The sequence below is a fragment of the Panulirus ornatus genome, chromosome 4 (genome assembly GCF_036320965.1).
Source record: "Panulirus ornatus isolate Po-2019 chromosome 4, ASM3632096v1, whole genome shotgun sequence".
NCBI classification, from domain to species: Eukaryota; Metazoa; Arthropoda; class Malacostraca; order Decapoda; family Palinuridae; genus Panulirus; species Panulirus ornatus.
In genome coordinates, this window is record NC_092227.1 from 65369583 (window position 1) to 65396957 (window position 27375).

At 43.9% G+C, this 27375-nt stretch overlaps 2 protein-coding genes across 2 annotated transcripts in view; one reads left to right on the forward strand and one right to left on the reverse strand.

Annotated features, from left to right (window-relative positions):
* The window catches only part of Dus1 (Dihydrouridine synthase 1), a 581018-nt gene extending 560178 nt beyond the window's left edge, over positions 1-20840 (reverse strand). The window contains exon 1 of the mRNA XM_071695632.1: positions 20811-20840. Within this exon, the coding sequence (XP_071551733.1) occupies positions 20811-20825 (15 nt within the window). The 5' untranslated portion in view covers positions 20826-20840. The remainder of the gene's footprint in view (positions 1-20810) is intronic.
* LOC139766727 (uncharacterized) lies at positions 550-26619 on the forward strand. The gene is made up of 2 exons (XM_071695651.1): positions 550-3563; positions 23280-26619. Exons 1-2 carry the CDS (start codon positions 2061-2063, stop codon positions 23481-23483), a joined length of 1707 nt encoding a protein of 568 aa, XP_071551752.1. The 5' UTR covers positions 550-2060; the 3' UTR covers positions 23484-26619.
* The last annotated feature ends 756 nt before the right edge of the window (positions 26620-27375 follow it).

Genomic DNA, 27375 nt, shown 5'->3' on the forward strand with positions numbered 1-27375 from the left:
CCTTGTGCTTTCCTCCACCTAACCCTAAGCCATGTGCATTTCATCCACTATATCAGTGAGCTGCTATGTCTATCAATACGTTGACATAGAAAGACTTCAGTTTAATTTTAACCACAGATTTATGTATCTCTCAATTACCTATCCCCTTCAACCAACGACCACCAGTCACTCAGTGACTCGTCACCTTACCCTCTGCACTCACAGCTCCTACAACCAAGTATCCTTAGCAGTAACAGTAACACATTTCCCACTACGAGAACCAAAATCCCCCTCCCAGTAGCTTCACTAGTACCACCTCTGTTACCACCACCATTACTAATACCAGAATATCATCAGCATTATATCTGAATACCTTGCCACCACCAGCACCAGCTCTAGTATCACCACAATCAACCGTATCACCACCAGTACCGCCACCGCTGTCACCACCACTTGCCACACCTACAGAAGTCATCACCCTCTACAAAACCACCATCACCACAATCATTTCTTGCACCATCACCATGATTATTTCTACCATCATCGCCCTAATTAATGAAACCACCCTCCTACTACACACAAAGTATAACTACTAACTACTCCACTGACTACAATTACCACCACCATTACCATTACCAAAGATCTGATCACTCCCTATCACTTTGACTGTTGATCGCTACCACCATCGTATTTACCACCGCTGCTGGCACTAGCACGATCGCCAACCCTACCACCATCATAAACATGACCAGTACGGCCAGTGCCGCCACCATCACCATCACTATCATAATCACCATCCCCAGCAGTGCTCAGCTCACCATCCCCAAAAATACCATAGCACCATCACCAACCCTAGCAATACTACCACTCACCACCAATGTATCTCTCTCTGCCACCATTACCACCATCAACTCACCACCATCATTTAACACCATTGCCATCATTGAAACCACTATTACCATTCTGCCACCATTACCACTTACCACCTTTGCTACCACCATCATCACCACAACCAACATTACAACCACTGTTACCACCCTGGTAACTTCACAAGCACCGCAATCCACAACCATCATCCCCATTCTCCACCACCCTCACCACCACCAGCATCCCCCTCCACCACCATCGCCAGCACCCCTCCGCCACCATCGAGTCCGGGCCCGCCTCGTCTGTGACCCGCGCGGGGCGGTGGGTGGTGGCTGGGTAAGAGGGTGGCACGGTGACGACCGAGACTATAAATAATGGTGGTGAGTGGCGCGCGCTACTCAGTGACCGACGGGAGTTCGACCCGCCATCAGCGTGTGTGACCATCACCCTTCCCCGTGACCTGGAGTGTCCTGCAGACCTGGTGACCAATTCTGCTACACAGGTCCGTGACAAGAACCGTGACCCACTATCTGGAAGGACAACAGTGTGTGTGTGTGTATGTGGTGTTCACACGAGCCCCAGACTGACCCGCCCCTCTAAGGGAAAACACCCCCCCTCCTGAGCCAGCTAGCCCCACGGGGCAAGCCCAGCCGCGTGTCAGTAGGAGGGAAGGACCTGTGTGGGGTAGCGCTACGTGTGGGTGCCAGCTGGGTGCCAGGCAGTGGGAGGTGATCACAGGCAATGCCCACCCGCGCAGGTGCTCACTCTGTCTCGGGAAAATTTTAATGAAGCCAAAATAGACCTGGATCGGCGGTCGCTTGAGGGTTTACCAACACTGGCACAACACACGAACACACACACACACACACACACACACACACAGTGACACACACTATCCTAGAAAAATCTCCATCACGGTCACAGAAAACGGAAACTGGTTGGAAACTGCAATGACTGTTGAATGTTAGCAAAAGCCCTTAAGGCCTTACGAGTGAGTACCAGTTCTTGAGATGTTCTAAGAAACTAGTGAGGTCTTAAAGGATTTACCAGAGTGACTTATAAGTGAACTCAGACTTAGTCTTGAGAGTGTAACTCGTGATTACCAGGAACATCAGACAGTCTGAGACAGGTTTAGTGTGATGCGAATATAAACGCGCCAAGTATAAGGAGCCAGTGTTTGACACCGCCACCAGCACCACCCAGACAGCAGCACCATGCCTGGACCGATCGTCGGGCTCCACGCCTCGGTGGAGGACTCGTCCACAGACCTGACATCGTTCCAGTCGTGCGAGGACATCCAGCAGGCCTGGGGAGAACTCAACGGCAATCTCTCCAGCGAGAGTCTCTACCAAGACTGCAATAAACAGTACCACCAGGTCCAATACCAGAGGAAATATGTGAACGGGAGTGAGCATTCAGAAATCAACAACACTGAAATGTTGACTACGGAGATTGTTGCGAGAAAGACCACTTCCTTGGAAAAGAGCCACGCGGAGAGTAAGGCACGCAGGCAAGTGCAGGAAACAGGGTTGTTCTGCGTCAAAGAATGTCTGGAGGACATGGACGTAGAGAATATAGACATGAAGGAAGCTATTGAGACTATAAACGTTCCAGTGGTGGAGGCATGTCTGAACGTAGACATTACCGCCGCCCTTACAAGGCAGAAGATCGCCTCTCTCCAGATGGGCCGCACGCTCTCCTACGCTGACAAAGATGATACCGAGGAACCTCCAACGCGCCGTTCGCCCCGACATGTTCATGCAATTGAAAGTGTAAACGTGAGGCCGCCACGCCGCTCCTTCGCCAACCGTGAAGGCCAGGAGAACGACAACCAGCCATCCGTCAACTGCCGGACCGTCCGTGTGTCTCGCAACCCGTCCTACCAATCCGCCGTCAGGGACGCCACTATCCTTTCCCCAAAGCACGTAGCGAAGACAGAGTCCTCGGACCAGGACGTGAGCAGCAACGAATGCAGTCCGGTTCGCGTCGAGCGTTCCATTCAGATCGTCATGGAGGAGGAGAAAGTAACAGATAGTAGCAAGAGGCACAACGCATCGCTGGGGGACGAGATTGATGTGCCCTTGGCAACCAACATGCTCCGCAGCGTTTCCTTCAGCGGGCCAGAAGTGTTGTCCCCGTCTCTCTCTGCCAACGGCAGTCTCTCAGAGGGTAACAGCCGATGCGGTAGTGTGTCGCAGCTTTCATCCCCGTCCTCCCAGCGGTCCGTCCCTCTCTTGGAAGAGAAAGCAGCACCGGCAATAGTCCGCGGCTCTGCCATCACCCGTAGCTTCCGTAGACTATTCAGCACGCCAGCCCGTAACACGAACCCCACCACGCCTGAAGATTTCTGGCTAGACATCCCAGACTTATACCCAAATAATAATTCAGAATCGAAATCATCTCGTCTACGGAAGATCAGTACTTCGTTCTCGCGTCGGTTGTCCTCACGCCCGAGGATGAGCGGTCAAGGAGCCAACACTCCACAGTTTTTCGCCGCTAACGGCACAGCGATGCACGAAGACTCACGGAATCTAGTGGAGTATGAGGACCTCCTCAAACTGTTCTGCTGCCCTGGCTGCCAGCTGTTCATGTACCCACCCCTCTACCAGTGCCGGAAGGGCCACCTCGTGTGTAGCACCTGTCGCTACTCCCTCAAGCAAGTGTGTCCCACCTGCAAACAGCGCTTCGCCGAGAACACCAACATGATGATGGAACAGGTAGGTCCATGGCTGTAGCCTCTTACTAACATGTCATGAGTAATATATACTGAGTTTAGAAGGACAAACAACAGCAGGTTGTAGAAAAACGATATTCAAAAGTTAAACCTAGTCCCTCTTAGGGCTGTGATATGCTAGGATCATGATGAAGACTGACATACCGGAGTTATAACACAGTACATAGACCATATCATCTGGTCACACTGAACGTTAGCGAGAATCGGTCAGTCAAGGTGAACTGCCAACAAACTTTAGAGGTCATAACGGGTGTTGGCATTACGTAAAGGTTATACTGTAGGGAAGTGGACGGTGTTCAGCGCGTTTTACACGGCACTTGACGGTATAAGGGCAAACAGCTGGATCGACGTATTCTTCCGCATCCTAAACTAAACGTAGGCAGAGAAGAAATCCCTGCCTGCACTTTACGGGACAATTAACCCCTTGAAATACCATAGGTCAAAATTTCCTCCGCCTGTCACCATCATGGAAGGTTCCTCTTGAATGTCAACCTACGGAGAGGAGATGTATGGGGAGGGAGACAGGAGGGAGGGATAGAGAGATGATCTATGTTCTAGCGAATCTGCTCGATGGATGTAGCCAACCTGGGTGCGCCATAAGCACGACGCTACGACCCGTGGGTGTGACGGCCTGACCTTTACGGGTCGGGTTAAAGATCAGGTCGTCACACCGTTGAGTTGCACCGTCGTGCTTCAGACCCATACTGGCTGTCTCAAGGAGTTCATCTATAAGAGACTCGGTCTATATTAGGCCTGAGGTATGAGTTCTCATTGTTTGACAGCTTTAGTGTGGGAGAATATTAAGTCTGTAAAAGGTGTGATGAACGATGACTTTGATGTACGGGATATCTGGTGTTATGTTTTTCTTGGCGTACAATGAATATCAGGAATATTTAATGGAAACTCTTGGTGTACATTTTGTACATATTAACCTGGTGTGACAGGATCAGTTGTGCTTGGAGAATATACAACTGGACTGGCAGAGGAATGGCGTAAATCTGGTACAAATTAGCTTGGTGTGACAAGTGGTGTCTATTTAGTCTAGAAAGGCTTAGACTGGGGTGGACCTGGTGTATGTTTGCTTAAAACAGGTTTGGTATATGTTTGGTCCAGACAAACGTGGACTTTAACGGGTTAGTGTATGATTGATCGAGGGAAGCTTGGTGTATAGGAGCCATGGTGTGTCTGGCCTGGATAAGCTTGATGTACTGCAAGCTTAGTGTACGTTTGGTCTACGCAAGCCTGATGTACTGCAGGCTTGGTGTATGTTTGACCCAGGTAAGCTTGATGTACTGCAGGCTTGGTGTATGTTTGACCCAGGTAAGCTTAATGTACTGCGGGCTTGGTGTATGTCTGGTCTAAGTAAGCTTGGAGTATGAATGGTCGAGGAAAACCCGATCTAAGTAAGCTTGGTGTGTGTTTGATCTACATGGGCACAGACTACTACAGGCTTGATCTGCTTCCAATAAGCTAGGTCTATGAGGGACTTGGTCTATACAGATGCTCTGGATAGATTGTGACTCTAACAGGATGAGCCTATATTTGCTCTAGATACCTTGAATTATGAAGGGTTTCATTTGGGTTTGTGGCTCAGCAATGTAGGGCAGACCTGGCTTATGGGTAAGTGTATTGATCGAGCTTTAACGTATGACGCACTTGAGTCGTGGCATATTAAAAGCACTTTCAGTCCTCACGTGTAACAGATGTAAATGAAGCACTTGTATATTTGAATCAAACATACGAATCTAGGCACCTCTGGACAAGCAGGTCACGACGCGAAATGTAACCCTCCACAGAAAAACTGTAAATAAGACTTCATACATCATAATTTCACATGGCTCTAACATTAGCTTCGATTATCTTCCACAGTAACGTAGAGATACTGGATCTTAATAGCAATTTCTCGTGAAGAAATGTACTAAAAGTGAAACCACGGCTTTGGAATCCTTAATTGGTTGTACAGCAGGTTGTGAGCGGCGCATTAAGCTGGCTTTAGTTGTTCGTGGAGAAACCGTGTTTCGCCGAACGACCTGGCGACAGTTGAATCATTTTTGTCAAAGCTAAATTACTTTCATTTAATTGATTCTTAAACTTTTTCTTATTTTCGAAAGGTTTGTTCTGTAAACGACTGGAAATATTCTCTTTTCTTCCGGGGATTAGTTTACCAACACGAACGGGAGCGTGATACAAAGATACACGTGCAAGCTCTTACTGTGTGACGGACGTACATGTTTATAGAGAGTGCTTAAAGGACCTGAGCGTATGCCAGACGAGTGTAGAGCAGACACGGGTGTAGTCGAGGGTTTCTTACTGTAATACAGATGTGATGGAATGATTAATCGAACGGAGATGTCATGATGAGACATAACTTACATATACTTAAACGACCCCGTCTGTCAGATCTGGGCTCTCGTTCACAACGATATGGTTTACCTTATATCCAAATAGAGATAATTCATTTTCGGTGAAATAACAATATAAAGCTGGTCATTTGCTCGAAGGGACTCACTAGATGCGGTTTCAGTAACCCTTGCAGGAAAATTAGTGTGCAGAGTCCGCACAGTAACTTGTCCGCCTCCCCATAGATTTTCAAAGACGATGTCACACTTACATTTACATTCATACTTACATTTCTCCGGTAACACTTGTTCACCTATGGCGTCTTAGCTACGTCTCTTCCTTGCATATCAACTGACTGTTCTGCGTCTTCTGTCTCATTCTTGTATCTCCCCTGGCGATGTGATTACACGAAAGTGCACTTGGGAACTTGTGTGCCATTTGCTTAGTGGTTATCAGCATATCTATATCTATCTATCTATCTATCTATCTATCTATCTATCTATATATATATATATATATATATATATATATATATATATATATATATATATATATATATATATATATATATGTTAGGGTCTTGGAGACGGGGTTAGTATGCAGTATGTACGGGGTGAAGGGACCTAAGAAGTAAGTCTGCTACTGTTTGATGATGACACATCACTAGTGGCAAATTTGAATGAGAAACTGCAGAAACTGGTGACTGAGTTTGGGAAAGTGTGTGAAAAGAAAAAATATTGCAACTGAATATGAATAATAACTTGCTTATTACGTTTAGTAAAACAGATGGACAGGTTTGCTCAGGCGTTAGTCTGATTGGAGAAAATCTTGAAGAAGTAAAATGTTTTTGATAACTAAGACGAGACGTGGCAACGAATAGAACCACAGAAGCGGAAGTAAGTCATAGGGTGGGTGAGAGGGTAAAGGTTCTCGAACACTGAGCAAAGTGTGGAAACCGAGATAATCATAAGGGAAGGACAAAATAGATGTTTTTGAAGATATAGTAGTCTCCAAAACGCTGCATGAATGTCAGTCATGGGTTAGATATTAGGATGTGCTAAGAAGGGTGGAGGTGTTGGAGATGAAGCGTTTGAGGACAGTATGTGGTGTGAGGTGGTGTGATCGAGTAAGTAATGAAAGGCTATGAGAGATATGTGTGGTAATACGAAGCGGCTGAAACTCCTGGGCCTCATCTATTTGTCAAAAAAAAAGTATTCTAATGTGTGACAAGACGAAGCGAGGCACAGTTTACTCGCTGATATATTAACCGCACGATTATGTATGTGACAGACGGTGTTATGTACTATAACTATGTATAGACGGTGGTATATACAACAACTGTGTACAGATGGTGGTATATACTATAACTGTATAAGGACGATGGTTTATACTACACCTGTATATAGATGGTACAATATACTTCACCTTTGTATAGAAGTGGTGTATACTAGACCTGTGTATAAATACTGTGGTACATTATACCCACATACAGACGCTGGCATATACCACACCTGTAGTATATACGGTGGTATATATTACAAATGTGTACAGACACTGGTATGAATTACATCTGTACACAGACGCTGCTATATACTACCTCTAAGTACAGATACTAGAAAATACTACATCCAGCTCACATGTGGTTTTATTACAGAACAACTTCATGAACACCTCTGATGTTATAACAGATGCAAGTTAACATTAAACTGTCCTTAACAACTGACAGTTCAAATATCAAAAGATTACAACTTTCGTTTACCACACGAGGCTACAGAAAATTTCTAGAGAAACTCTTACATCCCTTGAGTGAGACGTTACGAGTCTTGGGAACACTCATGACCGCTTGCCTCTGTAACTCACTCTCGACCAATGATCCAGCAACATGACCAGATAAACTTTTCTGTTGTTCCACTCGATCATTTCTACAGTGGCATACATCTGGTCACCGATAAGGCAGTGGGAGACAAACCACTGCAACAAGAATATAATTTGGACCTCTGAAAACAAACTCCTGAACTGTGTCAATACATCGCACTGTAAACCATTTCTTCATTAACCTACTCTAAACCTCTGTTCAGGTCCCACTTACTTATCCCCTGGTTCAGTAACGCGACCCTAGCACTACTGTCCTGACCTGTGATCGAGTGGCTCTTCCTACAGTAACTCATCCTGAAACTCAGGACCAGAGTTACGCCATTCATCAATAACACTGTCGCAAACTGTAGACTGCCTCAGCACGGCACTCAAAACCTGGGCTCTGAGCAGCGCGCCGTTATCCTGTACCATTAACGCACTTTCCAGTCCTATTCTACTTCCGTGGAGCAGATAACGTCTGCTGTAAACTGTCTAAGCCTCTGTCACGATGATTCACCCGACACCAGCGATACGCATACAGGACCAATTTTTTTTCCAGTGAAGTATTCTCAATCACTGCTCCAGTGTCACTATCTAGGACACTCAGTTAGAGACAAGGAGACCTTGTTTTCCCAGTACTGCCTTCCAGACCACTCTTTCAGTGACAATGGAGAGCTCTTTTCCTGAGGCTTACTGTAGACCTTTTAATCTAAACCATTCCCGCAATAATAGTAGACCAGCTCTCCAGTAATACAACTCAAAGCTCTGCTCTCATAACACATTGAAAACCAATGCCTCAAGATCACACCCTGATCACCAGGCGAAGTAATGCTTTCACCAACAGTAAAACCTCACTAGCAGCTGGCTGACCAGGACCAGGAACCGTGGGTGACAGTTACCTTCACGTGGAGGACGTCCGCGGATCTCGCCCGCCCGGCCATACGTATGCCATCATTTGTGAAGCCCCTCCGGTGTGTGTCATACAAGTGTCAGTCTCTTGTCATTGTCTTCTACTAAGGACGTCGACTGTGATTCACGGCGACGCTTATCCCGGCGGCCATGACACCTTATGGTATAACATGATGGCGTACTGTAATAAAACTGTCACACTGACAATAGGTGGTACCCTGATCTTACGACTTTATTACTCGGTGAAAGTTCTGGACCTAGACACTGGCTGTCATACAGCGCGGCCGCCTCCACCAGTCGTGAACACACGTGAGATGGAATCTCTCGAGATGGTGCAGCAACTGAAGACGAAAATCCGAAATACGTAGAAAAAAAAAAAAATCTTCAATGAATTCAGAATTCTAATGTTTATTCTGAAGACAAAAGGGACCTCATCCATTACAAGGTGAAGTGCCTGAATTACAATACCATCGACACACACACAACAATGTTCCACACACATCATCTCCAGGCGTTACCATCCTCATATCTTTAAAGGATGTTATATAAGTTTCGGATCATCGTCTGGCCAGTGTTTCACCACCGCCACAGCCACACAATAAAGCACCTCCGGTAACAACATCAGTAAGGTCCAGGAGGGTGAGCGAGTCTGGTATAAAGGCTCGTGTTTGTCTGGCTGTCATAATGACCAGTGAGGATGTAACACTGTTATCGGAGCAGCAGTAGCGAGATAGTGTTAAAATCTTGACATTGAATATCCTTCAACGAGCACAACAGACCTTGGTCGTTGGTATGGCGAATGATATGACCAAGACCGATGTGCCATCAGTACCAGTCAGCCAAGTAACTCTGTCTTACCAATATTATTGACTAATAACCATACATTACCGTTCATTATATCTAGATACCTTATAGGTAGTTTCTGTTGTAGGGAGCGTTGCGTCTGGATGTCCTACTGCTTGTATAATTTGCTTGCTCAGACCTGTAAATACACCTGCATGAAGAAGCACCACATCTTGGAGTTCACCGCTGCCAGTGAATTCGAGACCGCTTTAAGAGCTACAACAATGTGCTTTTTTCTGTAGTGAAAAGTTTCAGCCTGGCTACATCCCCTGAGGGCCCTCCTGCCTGGCCACCTTGCGTCCCCACATCCCCTGAGAGTCCTCCTGCCTGGCCACCTTGCGTCCCCACATCCCCTGAGAGTGCTCCTGCCAGTGTCCCCACTTCTTGTAAAACCCCTGCCCCCGAGGCACACACCCGCCTGTCCCCGCCCAGCGTTGGCTATAGCATTGTGCTGCGTTTATAAGGGAAGCGGGGCACAAGACGGGCCTGATGGTAGCATTGTGCTGCGTAGACACGGGAGGCGGGACACATACGGGCCTGATGGTCACATTGTTGAGTATCGTTGTGGTGGTTTCTAAACATAGCCAGGGTGGAGGATTGAGGGACGTCTCCAAAATCCCACCAGTAACGACACGTACCACATGCAGGCCCTCACACAGTTGTAGATGATTGAGGCAGAGGTGAGACATCGACTGTAATGATTTACGGAGATGTGACCAGTCACTTTTTCATAACATGTATACTACCATGAAACTGAGAGAAAAAAATATATTTGATGTAAAAAAAAAAAATAAATATGATTTTGTAACGTAAAGCGTTGACTTTATATTCTGGATTTAATCAACTGACGACTTACATGATTCTAAGGGTATGTTCTGACCGAGCAACGTCTGTACCATAACGCAATCCAGCACTAGGCTAGGAGAGAGGAGTATGTGGATAATAGAAGGGCCATCAACCATGATTTGTCAAGGATAACGTAGTGGCTTTGGTAGCTATACCAGCAGGCCAGAGTGGCCACGTTACCAAACACAGCAACTGTCAACCACAGAAGCAACTGGGACGACGAACACCATTACTTAAAGGTCCGAACCTGGAGCAACCATCGTGACCTTCTTCTTCCAAAAACTGTGACCTTAGAAAACAAACATGGCATCAACAATTATGACCATAGATACCTAACACAGTAGCAGCTGTGTACGTAGAAACCTGCTATAGAAACGACCGTAGCCGTATAAAACACGACAACACTCATGACCGTAGAAACCACTGATAATAACATATACAGTAGAAACCAACCATGGAAACTATGGTGGCCGTAAAAAACTCATAGGAAAAATCTTGCTCGTAGAAAACAACTCCAGCAACATATGTGACCGTAGAAAACCACCATATGAACAATCGTGACGGTAAAAACCACTGTCACAATTGTAACCGAACGAGGCGGAAGAACCACCCGTGTTAACGATCGACAGCACACATCCAAACAACTTCAAGCCAGTTATGAATTTCACCACACCAACAACACACGACAACGACTGTAGCCACTGCAACCAGCCACGTCAAGGACCTATTCACCACACCAACCAACGACCTCCGCCAGTGTAACCATCCCAGTAAAGCAGAGGAGCGACCTTAATGAGGGATAGTCTCGTGTCTGACGGTGAGTGAGGAACGCCAGGTAGGTACGACCTCACTCTGTGACGAGACGTTTCATTATGACCTCATTCGTATGAGGCATAAACTATCTGTCGTATGTGGTGGCAATCACCGTGAAAACTTCTTCATGACGGTTCGGTCCCGATAAATGACGCTACGACACCCCAGCATGACGTTACGACTTCCCAGCATGACGGTACGACACCCCAGCATGACGGCACGACACCCCAGCATGACGGTACGACACTTAAGTACAACCGTATGACCTTAAGGTAAGAGGGCCTTTGCTAGATATGAGACCTGGTGAATTCTCCCAGCAGGAGTAATGTTGCTCAAGTTCGTGTGTTTCAAGTGAGGCGGAGAGGAAGCTGGATCATACAAGAGGACTAGATGCGATACTCACCCTTCCAAACAACTGTGGTGATACAAAAGGTGAATGAATGAGAGGTGTTGGTGCTGAGGAGATCGTGTGATGATAGGATAGTGAGCACAGTGATGGAGAGTGGAAGGCCATTGGAGTGTTGTGTGAGCGACTTGTGCCAGCAGCGGACGTAGTGACTGTAACAATGGTAACTGATTTTGGTGGTAGGGAGTAATGTAGTGGTGATTGTGGTGGTAAGGAGTAATGTAGTAGTGATTGTAGAGTTGGTGATAGTAGCGTTAATGAGACATGGCAATGAACAAGATGGTAGTAAGTGTAAAAGGAATTAGCACAACGGTGGTCTAATGGCAAGCAGCTTTTAACAGTAGTACTTAGAACATTGGTAATTGGCTTTAATTCACTATACTATGAACAGCGATAATTAGCTTTAACTGTCTGCATTTATAACAATGGTTATCACACTTCATTAGCTGTACTTAAAACAGCGCCAATTACCTCTGAGTAGCGCTTCTCAGAATAGTGGTAATTAGCTTTTATCAGGTGCACGTACCATGAAGAGAAATTAGTGTACTGAGATTTCATTGGCCCTTCTTAGAATAGTGGTAATTAGCTTTAATCAGCTGCAGTCAGTACTGATGATGAGCTAGGTCTTACTGTGGGAGTGAGGTGAGTTTCGAGAGAGTGATGGCAAAGACGGGTGGTAATGATCATGGTGGTAATGGCTGTTCTTTTCATGGTAGTGAAGTGAGGGAATGGTAATGATCACTGGTAGTGGTGGGAGTACTGGTCTGTCGGATCTGTCTCTATACACATCGCTACGTCTGTGTTTCTACCTAAAAGTCTCTATGCCTGTGTGTCTGTGTAAAGTTCTGCACGTCCGTGTTTCCACCTCAAGGTTTGTGCGTCTGTGTATCTGTCACAGACTATATTGAGTCCTTTAAGATCCCGGCATGAAATTCATTACACTGTAACGCGGCTACGCCTGCAAAAAGGCAGCTTAAGATAATCTATTATTTATCTTTTTATGAAAGCAGCAATAAGATGTACTATGAATGTAGAACGAGACAGACGTTAGCGCACGCCATGCAGGGGATGGCCCGATCAACCTCCATAGTTACGTTACCAAAGAAAACGGAGAGGAGAGACAAACTATGAAAAATATAACGCCAAATTCTCTCTCTCTCTCTCTCTCTCTCTCTCCTTGTAAGACGACGTAACTCGGGGTTCGAACTATGTCTCACCACAGTTCAAGAACAGATCAAAATGCATTTTTGGTCGTCGAGTGCAGTACACCATTTCTTTACAACTGTCCTTCAAGTTGGTAGACACATCTGACGCATTAGACCCCGAATCATCCACGCATTTTAACCCAGTACGATTTTCTTATGAACGTACAGCAACCACCAACATCCTTACCTAATAATATCTATAATGTTGGAGCAAACCTGCGGACCCTTTGCCTCGTCTATCAACATCATTTTGTTCGGGGCAGAAAAAGAGTCCTCATTACCACAGTATTTCGACTTCGTGGGTTCTTGGCTTACTGAAGACAAAGACAGAGCCAAGCAATCACGAACGTTCTCGATAGCACAAGACTTCAAGATGATGCCAGCTGGTCCTCACTACTCTCGCTACTTTAGGTGAAAAAAAAAACAAAAAAATACGTGGATGATTTTCAATCGCTCTTATTAGCAGTATGACTGTCACTCCCATTTAGCCAGTCGACATGAAAAAAAAAAAACCGCTCGTAAATTTCATGTCCCTTTAGATTGATGGATTCTGCTCACGGAAATAAATGATTTATGATTCCTATTGCCAGGCAGAGCCAAATATAACCGTGTTACTATACGAAGGTGTACCAGCATTGACGGGAGCTGTGTATTGTACGATAGTGGATCAAATTTTGCTTTCCAGGAATTATCATTAACGTAATCAAGTAAAGCTTTAATACTCAGGCGTTGGCATCACTCAATCAAGTAAACCATAACACTCTGGCATTGATAGATTTAATGGAATTAAATCATTTGAAAGAGTTTCAGCAGCGATACTGACTGGGGTGATACGACAATTCGTCTTACTTGCGGAACTGTGGTCATGCACGAGATATTAAGTTAAAATAATAATTCAGACGAATCGTACACAATTATTCAATGTACAAGATTTCTGAAGAGAAAGAACCCTGCATAAATTATTGTTAATGTATGTTATGAAAATAACATCCAGATGGGCCTAGTCATGATACACATGACATTCTAACATTTCTTAAAAAAAAAAAAAAGAAATAGGTAAATGAGAAACAATCATCAAAGATGTAGACAGGTAAAAGGGTCAACATTAACGTGTAGGCTTATAATATACACAGGAAAGCTCCCATGAAAATATATAATCGAATATCGAAACCACATACATTCTACACTGCGCACAAACATATATTCTACACTGCGCACACACGTACATTCTACACTGCGCACACTTGGAGAAGCTCCAATTATGTCAAGGACAAAACACCACATGTATGCAAAACACATGTCCTGCAAACTGTGTCGTGGAGCGAGGGATACACTTCGGGTAATGTACGTAGCACAGGAGGTGGGCAGCACCATGGGTAACGTCATGAAGCAGACATAAGTTACTGCATGAGAGAGTATTCTTGGCAAGTGTAGGACGTGAGGAGGTCATGCAGGGTGAGCAATACGTGACACAGATGTGGGCGGGACGCCGCCCTGGCTGACTATGATATAATTATCTGGTACTGGAGTTGGTTGCCAAGGTCGGTGCTGTTGCCTGCCATGCAAAATTGCATCATGTAAATGTTTATGCTCAAGTACCGAAACACACACACACACACACACACACACACACACACACACAGACAAAGTAGCTCAGAAGTTCGCAGTCAACCTGCCGCTCTCGGTGACCTGGTTTCAACTCTCGAGCACTCACTGGTAAAATTGTTCCACGGGCATCCGTGGTGTAGCGGTTAGCGTTACTGACCATAAGTCAGTATGGGACAGTCCGGTATCAGACCAGCATGGGTTCGAATCCTGAGATTGGCTGTCGGCCTACACCCTTCCCGAATAGATCGTCTTCCCCTCGGGGATAGTCGATAATGGATAACTGGCCAAGGATAGTGTGTGTGTGTGTGTGTGTGTGTGTGCGTGTGTGTGTGTGTGTGTGTGTGTGTGCTCGCGCGCGCATATACACACAGGAGTAAAGACATGGTATATGAAAAAGGACAAGTGTAAAACTCCCTCCCAGTGACTCCACTTCATCACAACACACCTCCTCCATACCCTCTCCTCCACATCCCACTACCTCCAAAACATCACACCATCGCATCACATCACACGAACAGTAATCACAAACATAAATACATACGTGCACATCAATACTTATAAGGGCACAAACACTATAACACACAAGTCGTTAAATAAACATGGAATCTAAGTGTCATATATATATATATATATATATATATATATATATATATATATATATATATATATATATATATATATATATCATTTCAACCTTGCCCGAAGTTTCCTGCGTCAGCGAGGTCGCGCCAAGAATAGACGATGGCAACATTCGTTCACATCCACTTTCTAGCTGTCATGTGTACTGCACCGAAACCACAGCTCCCTTTCCACAACCAGGCCCCACAAGACCTTTCCCTGGTTTATCCCGGACGCTTCAAATGCCCTAATTCAGTCCACTGATAGCGTATCGACCTCTGCATAACATAGCGGTCCAATTCATTCAATCTCGTGCACGCTTTTCACCCCCCTGCAAGTTTAGGCCTCAATCGCACAAAATCTATTTCACTCCATCCTTCCTGTCCCCAGTTTAGCCTCCCTGTTCTTGTTAGCTCAACTTCTGACTCATATATCCTCTCAGTTAACTCTTCGGCACACATTTTCTCCATAAGTCTAATCGATTTCAGCACATCCCCTTAGTTCTCTCAACTACATTTTCTTTTTCATTACCACGCTTCTCTCTTACCCTTCTATTACTTATTTGATCAAATCATTTCGCAGCACATACTGTCCTTAAACACTTCATTTCCAACACATCCACCCTCCTCCATACATCCTCATTTATGGCTCATGCTTCAGAACCTTCACTCCCTCACTCAAACTTCTGCCTCCATTGGTCATTCGCAGACACACCCACTCTCAGGTATCTAAAACCTTCACTTCCTTCAATGTATCTCCATTCAAACTCTCATTCCAGCAAACCTGTTCCTCAATCCTGCTAAATCTTATAACCATGAATTTATTCACATTTACTCAATTTCCTCCTTTCACACTCTTTCAATCTCAGCAACAAACTTCTGCAGTTTCTCACTTGAACCTGCCGTTACTGCTACATCATCAGCAAACGACAACTGACTTACTTCCCAGGCCCCCCTCTCATCTCCTAGAGACTGACTGCATGCTCGACCCTCTCTCCAAGACTCGCATTTACCTCCCTAAGCACCCCATCCATTTACAAATTAAGCAGCCATGGTGACATCATACACCCCTGCCGCAGACCGACCTTTACTGGGAACCAATCACTCTCCTCTATTCCTATTCGTACACATGTCTTACACCCTTGATAAAAACTTCTCACTGGTTCTTGTAGCTTTCCTCCCGCACAATTATCTTAAGAACTTCCACTCTATCATATGCTTTCTCCGGATCCAAAAATGCCACATACAAATCCATCTGTTTCTCCAAGTATTTCCCACACAAATTCTTCAATGCAAACATTTGATCCACACATCCACTACCACTTCTGAAACCACACTGTTCCTCCCTTCAGTCTGATGCTCTGTGCAGACCCTCACCCTCTCAATCACTACACTTTCACACAACTTGCCAGGTACACATACATCATTTTTGGACAAAACATGAGTTGATCTTAAACTTTTCTATAATTCATCGAGAGTAAATTTTCAGGCAAGAGATGTAAAGGACGATGTAAAGCAATAGAAGGAGTTGAACGATAAGCTCCAATGTACTTTTAACCATAGCTCAACCATCAGCGAGACAGAATGGGCAGGAGAGTTAGGTGAACACTGAAACTACAAGAAAAAAAATATCAGATGATACTAAAAAGGCTCTGACCCAGAAAAACTCAAGGCCCTGACCCCAGACAAAACTAAAGGCTCTGACCCAGACAAACCTTAAGGCCCCGACCCAGACAAAACTCAAGGCTCTGACCCAGAAAAACTCAAGGCTCTGACCCCAGACAACAGACAAAACTAAAGGCCCTGACCCAGGCAAAACTTAAGGCCCTGACCCAAACAAAATTCAAGGCCCTGACCCAGACAAAACGTAAGGCCCTCAACCACACAAAACCCATAATTTTGATTAAGGTTTTCCATGTGTGGTGAAAAAAAAAATGCGGATAAACTTGACGAAGCGCCTGAAATATTGTTCAGTATAACGCTGGGTAAAGAGCGATGATGAGCTGGCCGGTCTCTCGACGACTGTTGTCTGCAAAACAGAGGAAAAGATAATCGGAAAGGACGCATATCACTCCCTGCAAAGTAGAAACTAACGAACTGATAACAGAGGTTCAGTGACTTCCTAAGGTCTTGAGGGAAGTAAAGAGTCATGTGGACTTCAGTAAATTGAGAGGGAACATATACAGAACACACTCCAAAGTTGGTCGTTACATTTGGTTGATGAAATTCAACCCAGTTTTATCTGCAAAGTAAATGAGAATGGGTCTCACGGCACAGCTAGAGAATACCTTGATACGGATATTATCTTGCAGGAGATAAGCTGTATGTGAGAGAGGGACTTTGGAGTGGACATCGTCCCCAACCTGTCGCCAGAGTTCCCCCACACTTGCAAAAGGAGGCAAACTGTCTGCTGGCAAATGTGAGAATCGAATTCAACTATTTGGAAAAAAAGAAATATTCAGTAAACTGTTTACAGCTTACATGAGACCATAGCTAGAATATGCTTCTCACGTTTGGTCATCACAATTAAAGAAGTGTGTGTGTGTGTGTGTGTGTGTGTGTGTGTGTGTGAACATTTAGTTGTTTGTTTGGGCATGCGGTCCTGTTTCTGTCTTTACGATCAAGTGGTCGTATGAATGTTCAAATACATGTGTATATGTACGATGGCATTTCTGGAACTGTGGGCATCTAGATCTCTGGATGTGTTGGCGTGCGGATGTATCGGCTTGCATGCGTGTGTGGGCGAGTGGGTGTTTGGACTTGCGGGCGTGCGGATGCGTGGGCTGGTGGGTGTCTGCGCTCCCATACGTGTGAGTGTGTGGGTGTGCTGGGTGATGGCTCTGCCAGTTGGCGGACGGGGTAGGGGTGCGAAAACTCCCTCTTGGGAGAGGGGGGGGGGGGCTGCTGTAGCTTTAAATATCCAGCCGTCCCAAGGGACAATATTTATTACTCTGTAGATATGTTGATGCGCACTGGAGCAAGATGAGGGAGACGGTGGTGAGATGGAAGAGAGAGGGATGTGAGAGGGATGGTCGGAGGGGAAGCAGGGAGGGCCGAGTCGCGATGGGAAAGATGGATGTGGGATGGTTACTAGCGTGACAAGGGTGGGTGATGCAGTAGCGAGCCGAGATAAAACAAATGAGGGAGAGTGGTATACGGGTACAAGTGTAGTGTCGTGAAGGAGTGACCTGGGGCGTGAAATCACGGCTGGTCCACAGTGTGTGGTGAAGGTAAACTTGCTGAATACAAGAGTGTGGAAGTGTGAGGGGAGATACAGTACGTAGGGAGCGATAGCGCTGAAGGAAGAATTTGTGTGGAGGAAGGGTAGTGTGGGGAGAAGGGCAGTGTGGGTGAAGGGTAGTGTGGGGGAAGAATAGTTTGGGTGAAGGGCAGTGTGGGGTGAAGGGAAGAGTGGAAGGAATGGCAGAACGAAGGGATGGCAGGTGCGGAGGGAAAATACGGAGGGAAGGGTAGTTTCGAGGAGGGGTAGCCTGGAGGGAGAGTGTGAGTGTTACAAAGATAGTTTGAGGCTGATGAATGAAATTAGCATGACATGAGGGAGTGACAGTGACGGACGGGGAAAAAATACACATATTCGTTACTAAAGGAATGGTGATGGGAGGAAGATGAAATGGAGTGGTGATGGGATGGAGGGAGACAAGATGGAGTGGCGATGGGATAGAAGGAGACAGACTGGCATGACGGAAGGATGGGGAGGTGATGGAGGTAGGTGCAGATGACCTGGCAGTCGCTAAAATGACACCTCTTCACGGTATTTGTGGCCCCAGACCAGCGCCTGCACCAGCGACAGCTCTCGTGCCAGTTATGTATTGTGAGACGGGTATACGTCGATGATATCTGGCGTTTATATCTGCTGTGGATGTTAATAATGTCCATCCTTCAAGAGCGTTGCCGTGGTGCTTCTGGCAGGATGACAGAGAGCACAAAACGATACAGCCTGGTAGTCCAGGCGTGGTCACACTGGTGCTACAGTGTGGCGCCCATGACAAAATGTAGTCGTACAAGTGATGTTGGATGTAGCAACTCCAACAGGAAGAGAGTTAGGGAGGCACATACATAATGGTGACCGACGCGTCGGGCGGACAGCAGCCGACCAGAACGTAAGAGGCTAACACCAGAGGGAAGGAACCTGTGCATCTATGACACAATACGTGTGACAGAAATTCAAAGCAAAATGGCAAAACTGATGTACTTTTACGAAGAGATTTAGCGATTCAGCAAGTATGCTTCTGGATGTATCTGTCAGCTGCTCATGCCACGTTCAGCTTCTCTATACACCTTTCAAAAGAAATTATTTTTGGCGCGCGCGCGCACACACACACACACACACACACACACACGTTCACGTGTAAAAGTTCCTTTACACACCTGAGAGTCTCATCTGTTCCAACAAAACTCCGAAGTGCTTGGGTGTTATTGTTTAAATCTGCACTGCGCACGTTTAGCGTTCCCTGGTCTCCAAGCATTTCATGCGAACGGTAACTCAGCATTGAGATACAAGTATTCGGTGTAAGAAAATGTTTGTTACTTATTTTTCTCGTTTCTTAATGAAATCACGAAGTTTCTCAGTATCTGTTCATAAGTTACTCAGCGCTTAACATGCAATTCTTTTCAATGTAATTGTAAAAATCAACTTCGGTGTCGCACATTATACATGTCGACGTCTTAGAAAGTGGATGTTTGCTGTTGAGGCCTTTCTGCGTTTGATCCTGACACCTACCACGCTGAGGCGCGAGAAGCGTTGGGTATAAATAACAAAGTTATACAGTAATGTTTGCTTTTTTTCTGGCACCTTTTGTCCTTTAGTTCTACAGTTAATGCTTTCATATACAGTTCATTATCTTAAGTTTTTATGACAATGTTTACTCCAAACCGGCATGAACTACACGAGCCAGTATTGTAGGTGCAGAGTCAGGGGGGAACTATTGGTAAACTGGTGTTTTAGGAACACAATGACTTTTGATGAGCAATAGTGAGTTCTTCCGGGCTTCTTGTAATACAATTAGTTGAGGTAATTCCTCTAGCGGGCCCTTCCTGCTACCCCCAGTACTCAAGGGTAAAACGCCATTTTAGCCCCAAGAAACTAGGCCCTTTGAGACTCATCTCCAGGCGCATAAATAGGCCCTTCTGAAAATTTGCCCCAGTAGTGATAATCATAATTCCACAAAAGCTGCTCAGGTGTTCTTAAGTATCAACCTATCACATATTCGTGCTTGAAGAATGGGAGGCGTACTGATAGTAACTCAGCCATCTCCTTATCGACAATGGCGTCTGACACTTGCATCCTTGAGATCCCAGACCACACACACAGCAGGGGTGTATGTGGTTGTACAATTATACTTACAACCTAAATGTGTTAAAGGGTTAGCGATTGTCGGATGTAGCTTGACATTCGCAGCCATAACTAGTTTCCACTTCAAAATTCCAACGATTGCAATGCAATGACAAAAAATTCGTTTTCTACATCTACATCTATTTTTTCTTTGACGTGTGGAAATTATAATACAGGTAAAAACATATGCCCATTTTTTGTTTGTGTGACTTTCTTCTACACACATCATCTAATATCACAATTTTGTTCAGGTCGTTGCGTAATGATTTTTGTTCCTACCGTCCATGTAATATTCATTTCAATCTAAATTTTCACAATGTTATCATGCTTCTACAAAGCCAATTCTACATAAAACAAAATGATAAAGAAAAAACTGTGCAAGAGGATTTACATAAACACTAGAAAGATGGGTACAGAAAATTGTGTATTTACCTACCGTGCACACCGCCATGTTGCGCAATCCATGTTGAACCTTATTTCGTCATTTATGACCACCTACATGCTGCATATTTTCTCTACAGTTAATAATTCACTTATGTATCACACACATATATTGGATTTCAAAAGAATGATAATAAATTCATGAACACTTGCATATTCTATAGGATTTGTATCACCAACGACTTACTCATAACTACCACTTACAAAAACTCGCGTCATACTGACGTGTGGCCACACCTCCCGGACATTTTTGACCAATAATCTTTCATTGTTCTTCCAAGATGGCTGTTTAATGTTTACATGAATGACCAATGACAGCCTTACAACTATCAGGAAAAAGAAGGGAACTTCCTCCAATGAGGAGAAGGGAAACCAATGACGTAGACCCGCGCGATTCAAACCATCCAGAAATAAATAAGTCCCCACCCCACAACAAACCACCACCTGACTCGATGTTAAGAGGTAGAGTAATGGGTCGAAAGCCTAGTCAACCGTTACAAGCCTGTCCCATATCGTACGTGGTAAAAGTAAAGTGCATGTTCTTCGTAAGAGAGAGAGAGAGAGAGAGAGAGAGAGAGAGAGAGAGAGATAACGTTGAAGAAATAGGAATTCAGTTATTTTGGCTGACATTCTCTCGTTTCCAGATTCTATTCGCAGTTCCCACATAACATACTCAAACATTTCATGCCTATTACGCCCAGCTTCTTCATTTCGTTTACATTCAACTTTGTCGGGACTGCTATTTCTTCAAACATACCCATATTTGTTCTTGATAGACGCCGACCTCTCCTTCCACACGCTCGTTAATTCGTCCATAATCTCAGTCTCCCTTTTCGACCCAAGGCACTCAGCCTCCATGGCTCCATTCGCTGTCACGTCCACTCCCAGGTGAATTGAATACAGGCCTTTCCTAGAACATTCAGTGTAACTTGACGGCATGCAATGCACCAGTCCAGCACAACAATAGAAAACCGAGTCAAGCGCCGTTTTCTTCATCCGTAAACAAACGAATAATCACCTTTGCTGGCTGGAGAAATATCTTTCCTGGGATAAACAGCGGCCTCCTGGAATATACTTTTATAACTAGTATCAATAACCCTAATATAGATTTTACCTACAGTGTGTTAGTTTAACTTTTCCTAGATCTATTAAGGTCATTCAAGTCACGTTTTGCTTGTGCCGACGTGTCCTTGATTCAGCTGGTGTGCGTTAAGACAATAATCTCATCCCTATTATCATTTTCCTTAGTCATGGCAAGATCGCTTGACATCCTTATGGTATTTCATTTCACCACTGTTGAAATCTTGTAGGGGTGACAGAGGCGACATCATCTCTCAATTATTTACAGGTACAGCACATCCATCATGATGTGTTGGCAATGGCGGCAAGCCTCTCGAGTTGAGAAAGCCGTTAGTATCCCCACCAGACAGCGCCTTAGTACCTGTCGTGATACATCATTCCTTTATATCATCACCAACCCCAACCTGTTTACTTAGATACTCGTATGAATAGGAGTAGATCTATATGGTCATCGGTGAATGGATATTATAATTAGCCCTGAACAATATCCCCAGCCAACGTCACCTGTGATAGAATTAATACTGCAATTGCTATGAACTTGTTTCACTATAATGTTTCTTAAATGCCATCAGTAAATATATGTTTTCTGCATGTTCATTACTTTTGGTGCACTTTGATGATATGGGTCGAAGAGTCATGCCGCCAACAGGTGGGGTTGTAGACAACAAATGGGAAGTGGCAAACTGCGCGTTGTTGAAAGCGTTGCTTGTATGTGAGGTGTGGAGCGCAGTTTAGGCGTGGCTAGTGGTGGACTGTGGTTAGCAGGTGACTTATGGTAAGGAGGCAGGGTTGGGCTGTAACGATAGGCGTAGCTACCAATTTATGAGTTGCATCTGGGGGATAGTGTACGGGTAACAGGCAGTGTATGGCTAACAAGGGATGCACAGATGGGTATAGCTAACAAGGAATGCATAGAAGTGTGTAGCTAACAGGCGTAGTGTTGTTAACAGGAGCGGTGTACATATCAAATATAATTTAAGCGAAAAGGTACTGTTGTGTAGTTAACAGAAGTTCATATGTAAAATAAGGAATGTGAATATCAGGTAGGATGTAGTTAACAAGTGATTTGCTGCTAATAAGAGGTAAGGTACGGCTTACAGGTGGGTTGAATCGAACAGAGGGGGGGTGATGGAGATGCTAAAGGATGGGGTGCAGCGTAGAGGTAGGTTGTAGCTAAAAGGGAGTTTAAGGCTATGAGATGGGGTATAGCTAAGTATGTTGTGTGCAGCAAAGAGGTGAGGGTGCAGCAAACAGGAATGGTGTGGCTATGAGGTGGAATGCAGCTGAGAGGTTGGGTGAAGGCAACAGGTGGGATGTTAGTTATCAGGCGGAGTGTGGGCGTAACAGGTGAGACGCAGCTAAGAGATGTTCCTTGTGCCGACAGGTGTGCCAACTGGTGAAGTTCCCGTGTAGGTGGGCGGCGGAGGGATGCCAGGAGTACCACCAGCCACGGCCCAAGCAGGACCACGAGCACTTCTGTATGTACCGGCCCGTCCCCTGCCACCACGCAACCAAGGGCTGCCCTAAGGTCATCCTCCTGCGAGACATGCGCCAACACCTTCAGGAGTGCGAGTTCAAGAACAAGTGATCCCCCGACTTTGACGACAAGTTCCTCGGAGTTCGATGATTAGGTGTAGATCAAAGCACACAGCTGTACGTGCTTGGTTGATTACATCTTGTTGTATATTCATGACATATTTCTCTTAATCTTAAACAATATATTTGATTGTTTGATGTTTTTACCTCTACCTACGACGCACAGCATTCACTTGATTATACAACCACAGTTTTACTGAAATATTTTTGCCAGTCAAGAATAGCAATGGTCCAGGTTATGGTGGAATATTTCCTGTCCTTTCACTAAACATTCGCTGTTTACTCGAATTGCCACATAACTGGCATTCTGACCCAGTGTGGGAGTCAGCTGCAAGCCTCTCGGATGTACCAGTGGGGCTAGGCTGCCCTACCTAACCACACCGCTAGCATGGCAGCTGGCCAGAACAGCCGCTGGGGCGGGCTCCGACGCCGTAGTATTTTGATTTTTTTTTTTTTTGTATTACTCCATAAACCACTCGGTAGCCTAGTGTGACAAGGCTTTTTTTTTTTTTTTTTTTTACTTCATAGCGTAAGACATAAATGTGTTATGGTAAAGTACTTGTTTAGCATTAAGATTCATAAAATTGTTCTTGGATGCGTGAAATTTGTGTCAACACATTACTCATACCCGTAGAGTATAATATGCATTTAACGTATTTCTACTCATGTCCTCCAAGAAACACGTTTGCTAAAGCACAGAAATAAAGTCAAAGCTATCAATTGTCTCCTCTGCTTGTGGTAACATCTTCAAATGAAAAGTGAACAAAATAATAAAGGGGGAAAAATCTAAACGCCTAATGAAATACTGGGTTATCAGATGTCCCGAGAGAGGTCTTCATCGTTACCCGGAAGGAAGGAGCGAACCCGTTGGCTGTCCAGCCTAGCATACACATGTGCCGTCTGGATCAGGCGACGCTTGACCAGATGCCAGGCTAATTCTTTAGTTCTCTACTCCATGTCCTTAAATGACGTCCTATAAATGTGTATTCATAGAATGTTAGAATACAAAATAGAATTAAATACAGCATGTAGCCTAGACTGACGCAGTTGTGTAACGTCTTTGTGCTTATCATAAAGAATGTATGTATGTGTATTCTCATGTTTTCAAACCGTATACTTTAAGCTCGCAAGAGCCATATAGACGGTACGTAGATTTAGAAGTTCTAAACTTGAAAGGAATACAAATGCAATTTTATGTAAATAAATATTGAACAATATGCTTTAAGCACATTACGTCAGGATATACCACGAACATAAGATTGATCAGCTTTCGAAAATATTCAGTTATACTGGAGTAGTAAATGTAATGTGGTATACCAAATAAAGGAAAGATAGGTCAGCGAAACGCGACCTAAAAGTGATATGAGAATCACTGCCCTAAATCATGACGAAATTATTAGATTATACAGAATTGATGTGCCACGTCAAGCGAAGGAGCACGAGAGGGATTAGTTTTTATCATTTATTTTTTGCTCTTTATTGGATTACTAAAAAGGAATGTAACTGCTAAATGCATTAATAGATGATCAAGGCAATAAAGTATCTAGATATTTTTTTTCGTATGTACTTGCATTTAAAAAGGATCCTTGAGGTTCATTAGAATAGTGATAGTACTTTTCCTGTACTTTCAGATATTTCATTCACTCAGATACCTTTATGTATTCATTGTCACAAATTTGACCTCCATTTGTGTATTTAGAAACTAAGAGAGTTGGGACTGATTGACATCGCTTTGAAAACTAATGGATAATCCACTGTGTTGTGGTACAATGGTACAAAATTTGTTTTACAAATATTGATGTGCAATATTTCCCAGATGTGGAACTGATTATTATTCATGAGCAAATGATGCTGTCAAATTACAATGTCATATATTTTGCTACACTGTAGATTCATCTCAACAATTATCTATACATGGGAGATATCAGGTTGTGGTTAGGAAAATGATCGGAGGTTTGTGTGTTATAACTGATGACAGTTGGAAGAGGAACCTAAAGAACGATAATTCTGTGAGTTAGCCTAGGATTAATCATGATCTTCACCTTCCTCCTGCAGACTAGTCTAGTAGAAGCTTTGAACTTTATGTGCACAACTTTCCCTCGTGTTAGTAAGTCACACGGATCACCAGCAGAGTCGGGCTTCCTCAGAGGAAGAGGACTCTCTTGCTGGTGTATTGCTCTATGATCAAGTACTGCCTGGTGAAGTTAGAGACACGAGTATAGACAGTCTCATCTGGAGGCGTTTGCAGTACACGTCGCCAGGTATTTGTTGTTTCGAAAACCGTTTTCTTTTCATAGATTTAAAGATGTGAAGACTCTATATCGTACAATGTTAGTAATATGCGTAAGGAATAAATTTCATGTGATTCATATCCTTATTCAAATATCTCTTTCTATATATATATATATATATATATATATATATATATATATATATATATATATACATATATATATATATATATGTGTGTGTGTGTGTATATGTGTGTGTGTGTGTGTGTGTGTGTGTGTGTGTATGTACCAATTGCATTGTGCTAGGACGGAGTTCGACACTCCATCTCTTAAACTTCCTTTATCATCTAACAACTTTTTAAACTCCTGTATGCTCTTAACATTTACAATTTCATCACTTAAACTTATTCCATTCATTCATTACTCTAACACTATAAAAGTACTTCTTTACATCTTTTTTAATAGCTGTCTTGCTTAATTCAATGTATGTGTGTGTGTGTGTGTGTGTGTGTGTGTGTGTGTGTGTGTGTGTGTGTGTGTGTGTGTGTGTGTACTGATTTCCTACTTCATATTTTACACATACAACTTCTAGTCATACGTTTAAGCGTTTCATAATAGCAGTTTTCATTAGGTAAAGTCGTGCTGTATCAATACCCTTCAAGATGTTTACTTTAATGAAGTTTTTTCTTCCCAGGTTTATAGCTACCAGGTGTAGTTTATCCCTCAAAATACTGTATTTTCTTAAGGTATATACAAAATGCATGTTGTATAACATCATAAATATATATATGTTATCTAGTAACGCTAGGCTGTATACATCATTATATATATAATGCCTACGATTGTATTCAAAGGTTTGATTTCATGTTATTTTTATAGAAATAAATATAGCCTCACGATGAGTGTTTTAATCAGTACCTTTGATCTGACCTTTTAGCCATGAACCTCTGTTAACACTGCTGACCATGACGCATTCACTGGGCCGCCCGGGATCGAATCCGTATAGGTTCGAATTCTAGTTACAGAAATTGAGTCAACAGTCATCCCAGCTCTTCATTCTTTCCTAGGGGCTGATTAATAAAAAGGGGCACCTGCCTTGGGCTAGGTTATATATATATATATATATATATATATATATATATATATATATATATATATATATATATATATATATATATATATATTCTTTTTTTTTTTTATACTTTGTCGCTGTCTCCCGCGTTTGCGAGGTAGCGCATATATATATATATATATATATATATATATATATATATATATATATATATATATATATATATATATTATTATTTTTATTTTTTATTATACTTTGTCGCTGTCTCCCGCGTTTGCGAGGTAGCGCAAGGAAACAGACGAAAGAAATGGCCCAACCCACCCCATACACATGTATATTCATACGCCCACACACGCAAATATACATACCTGCACAGCTTTCCATGGTTTACCCGAGGCGCTTCACATGCCTTGATTCAATCCACTGACAGCACGTCAACCCCGGTATACCACATCGCTCCAATTCACTCTATTCCTTGCCCTCCTTTCACCCTCCTGCATGTTCAGGCCCCGATCACACAAAATCTTTTTCACTCCATCTTTCCACCTCCAATTTGGTCTCCCTCTTCTCCTTGTTCCCTC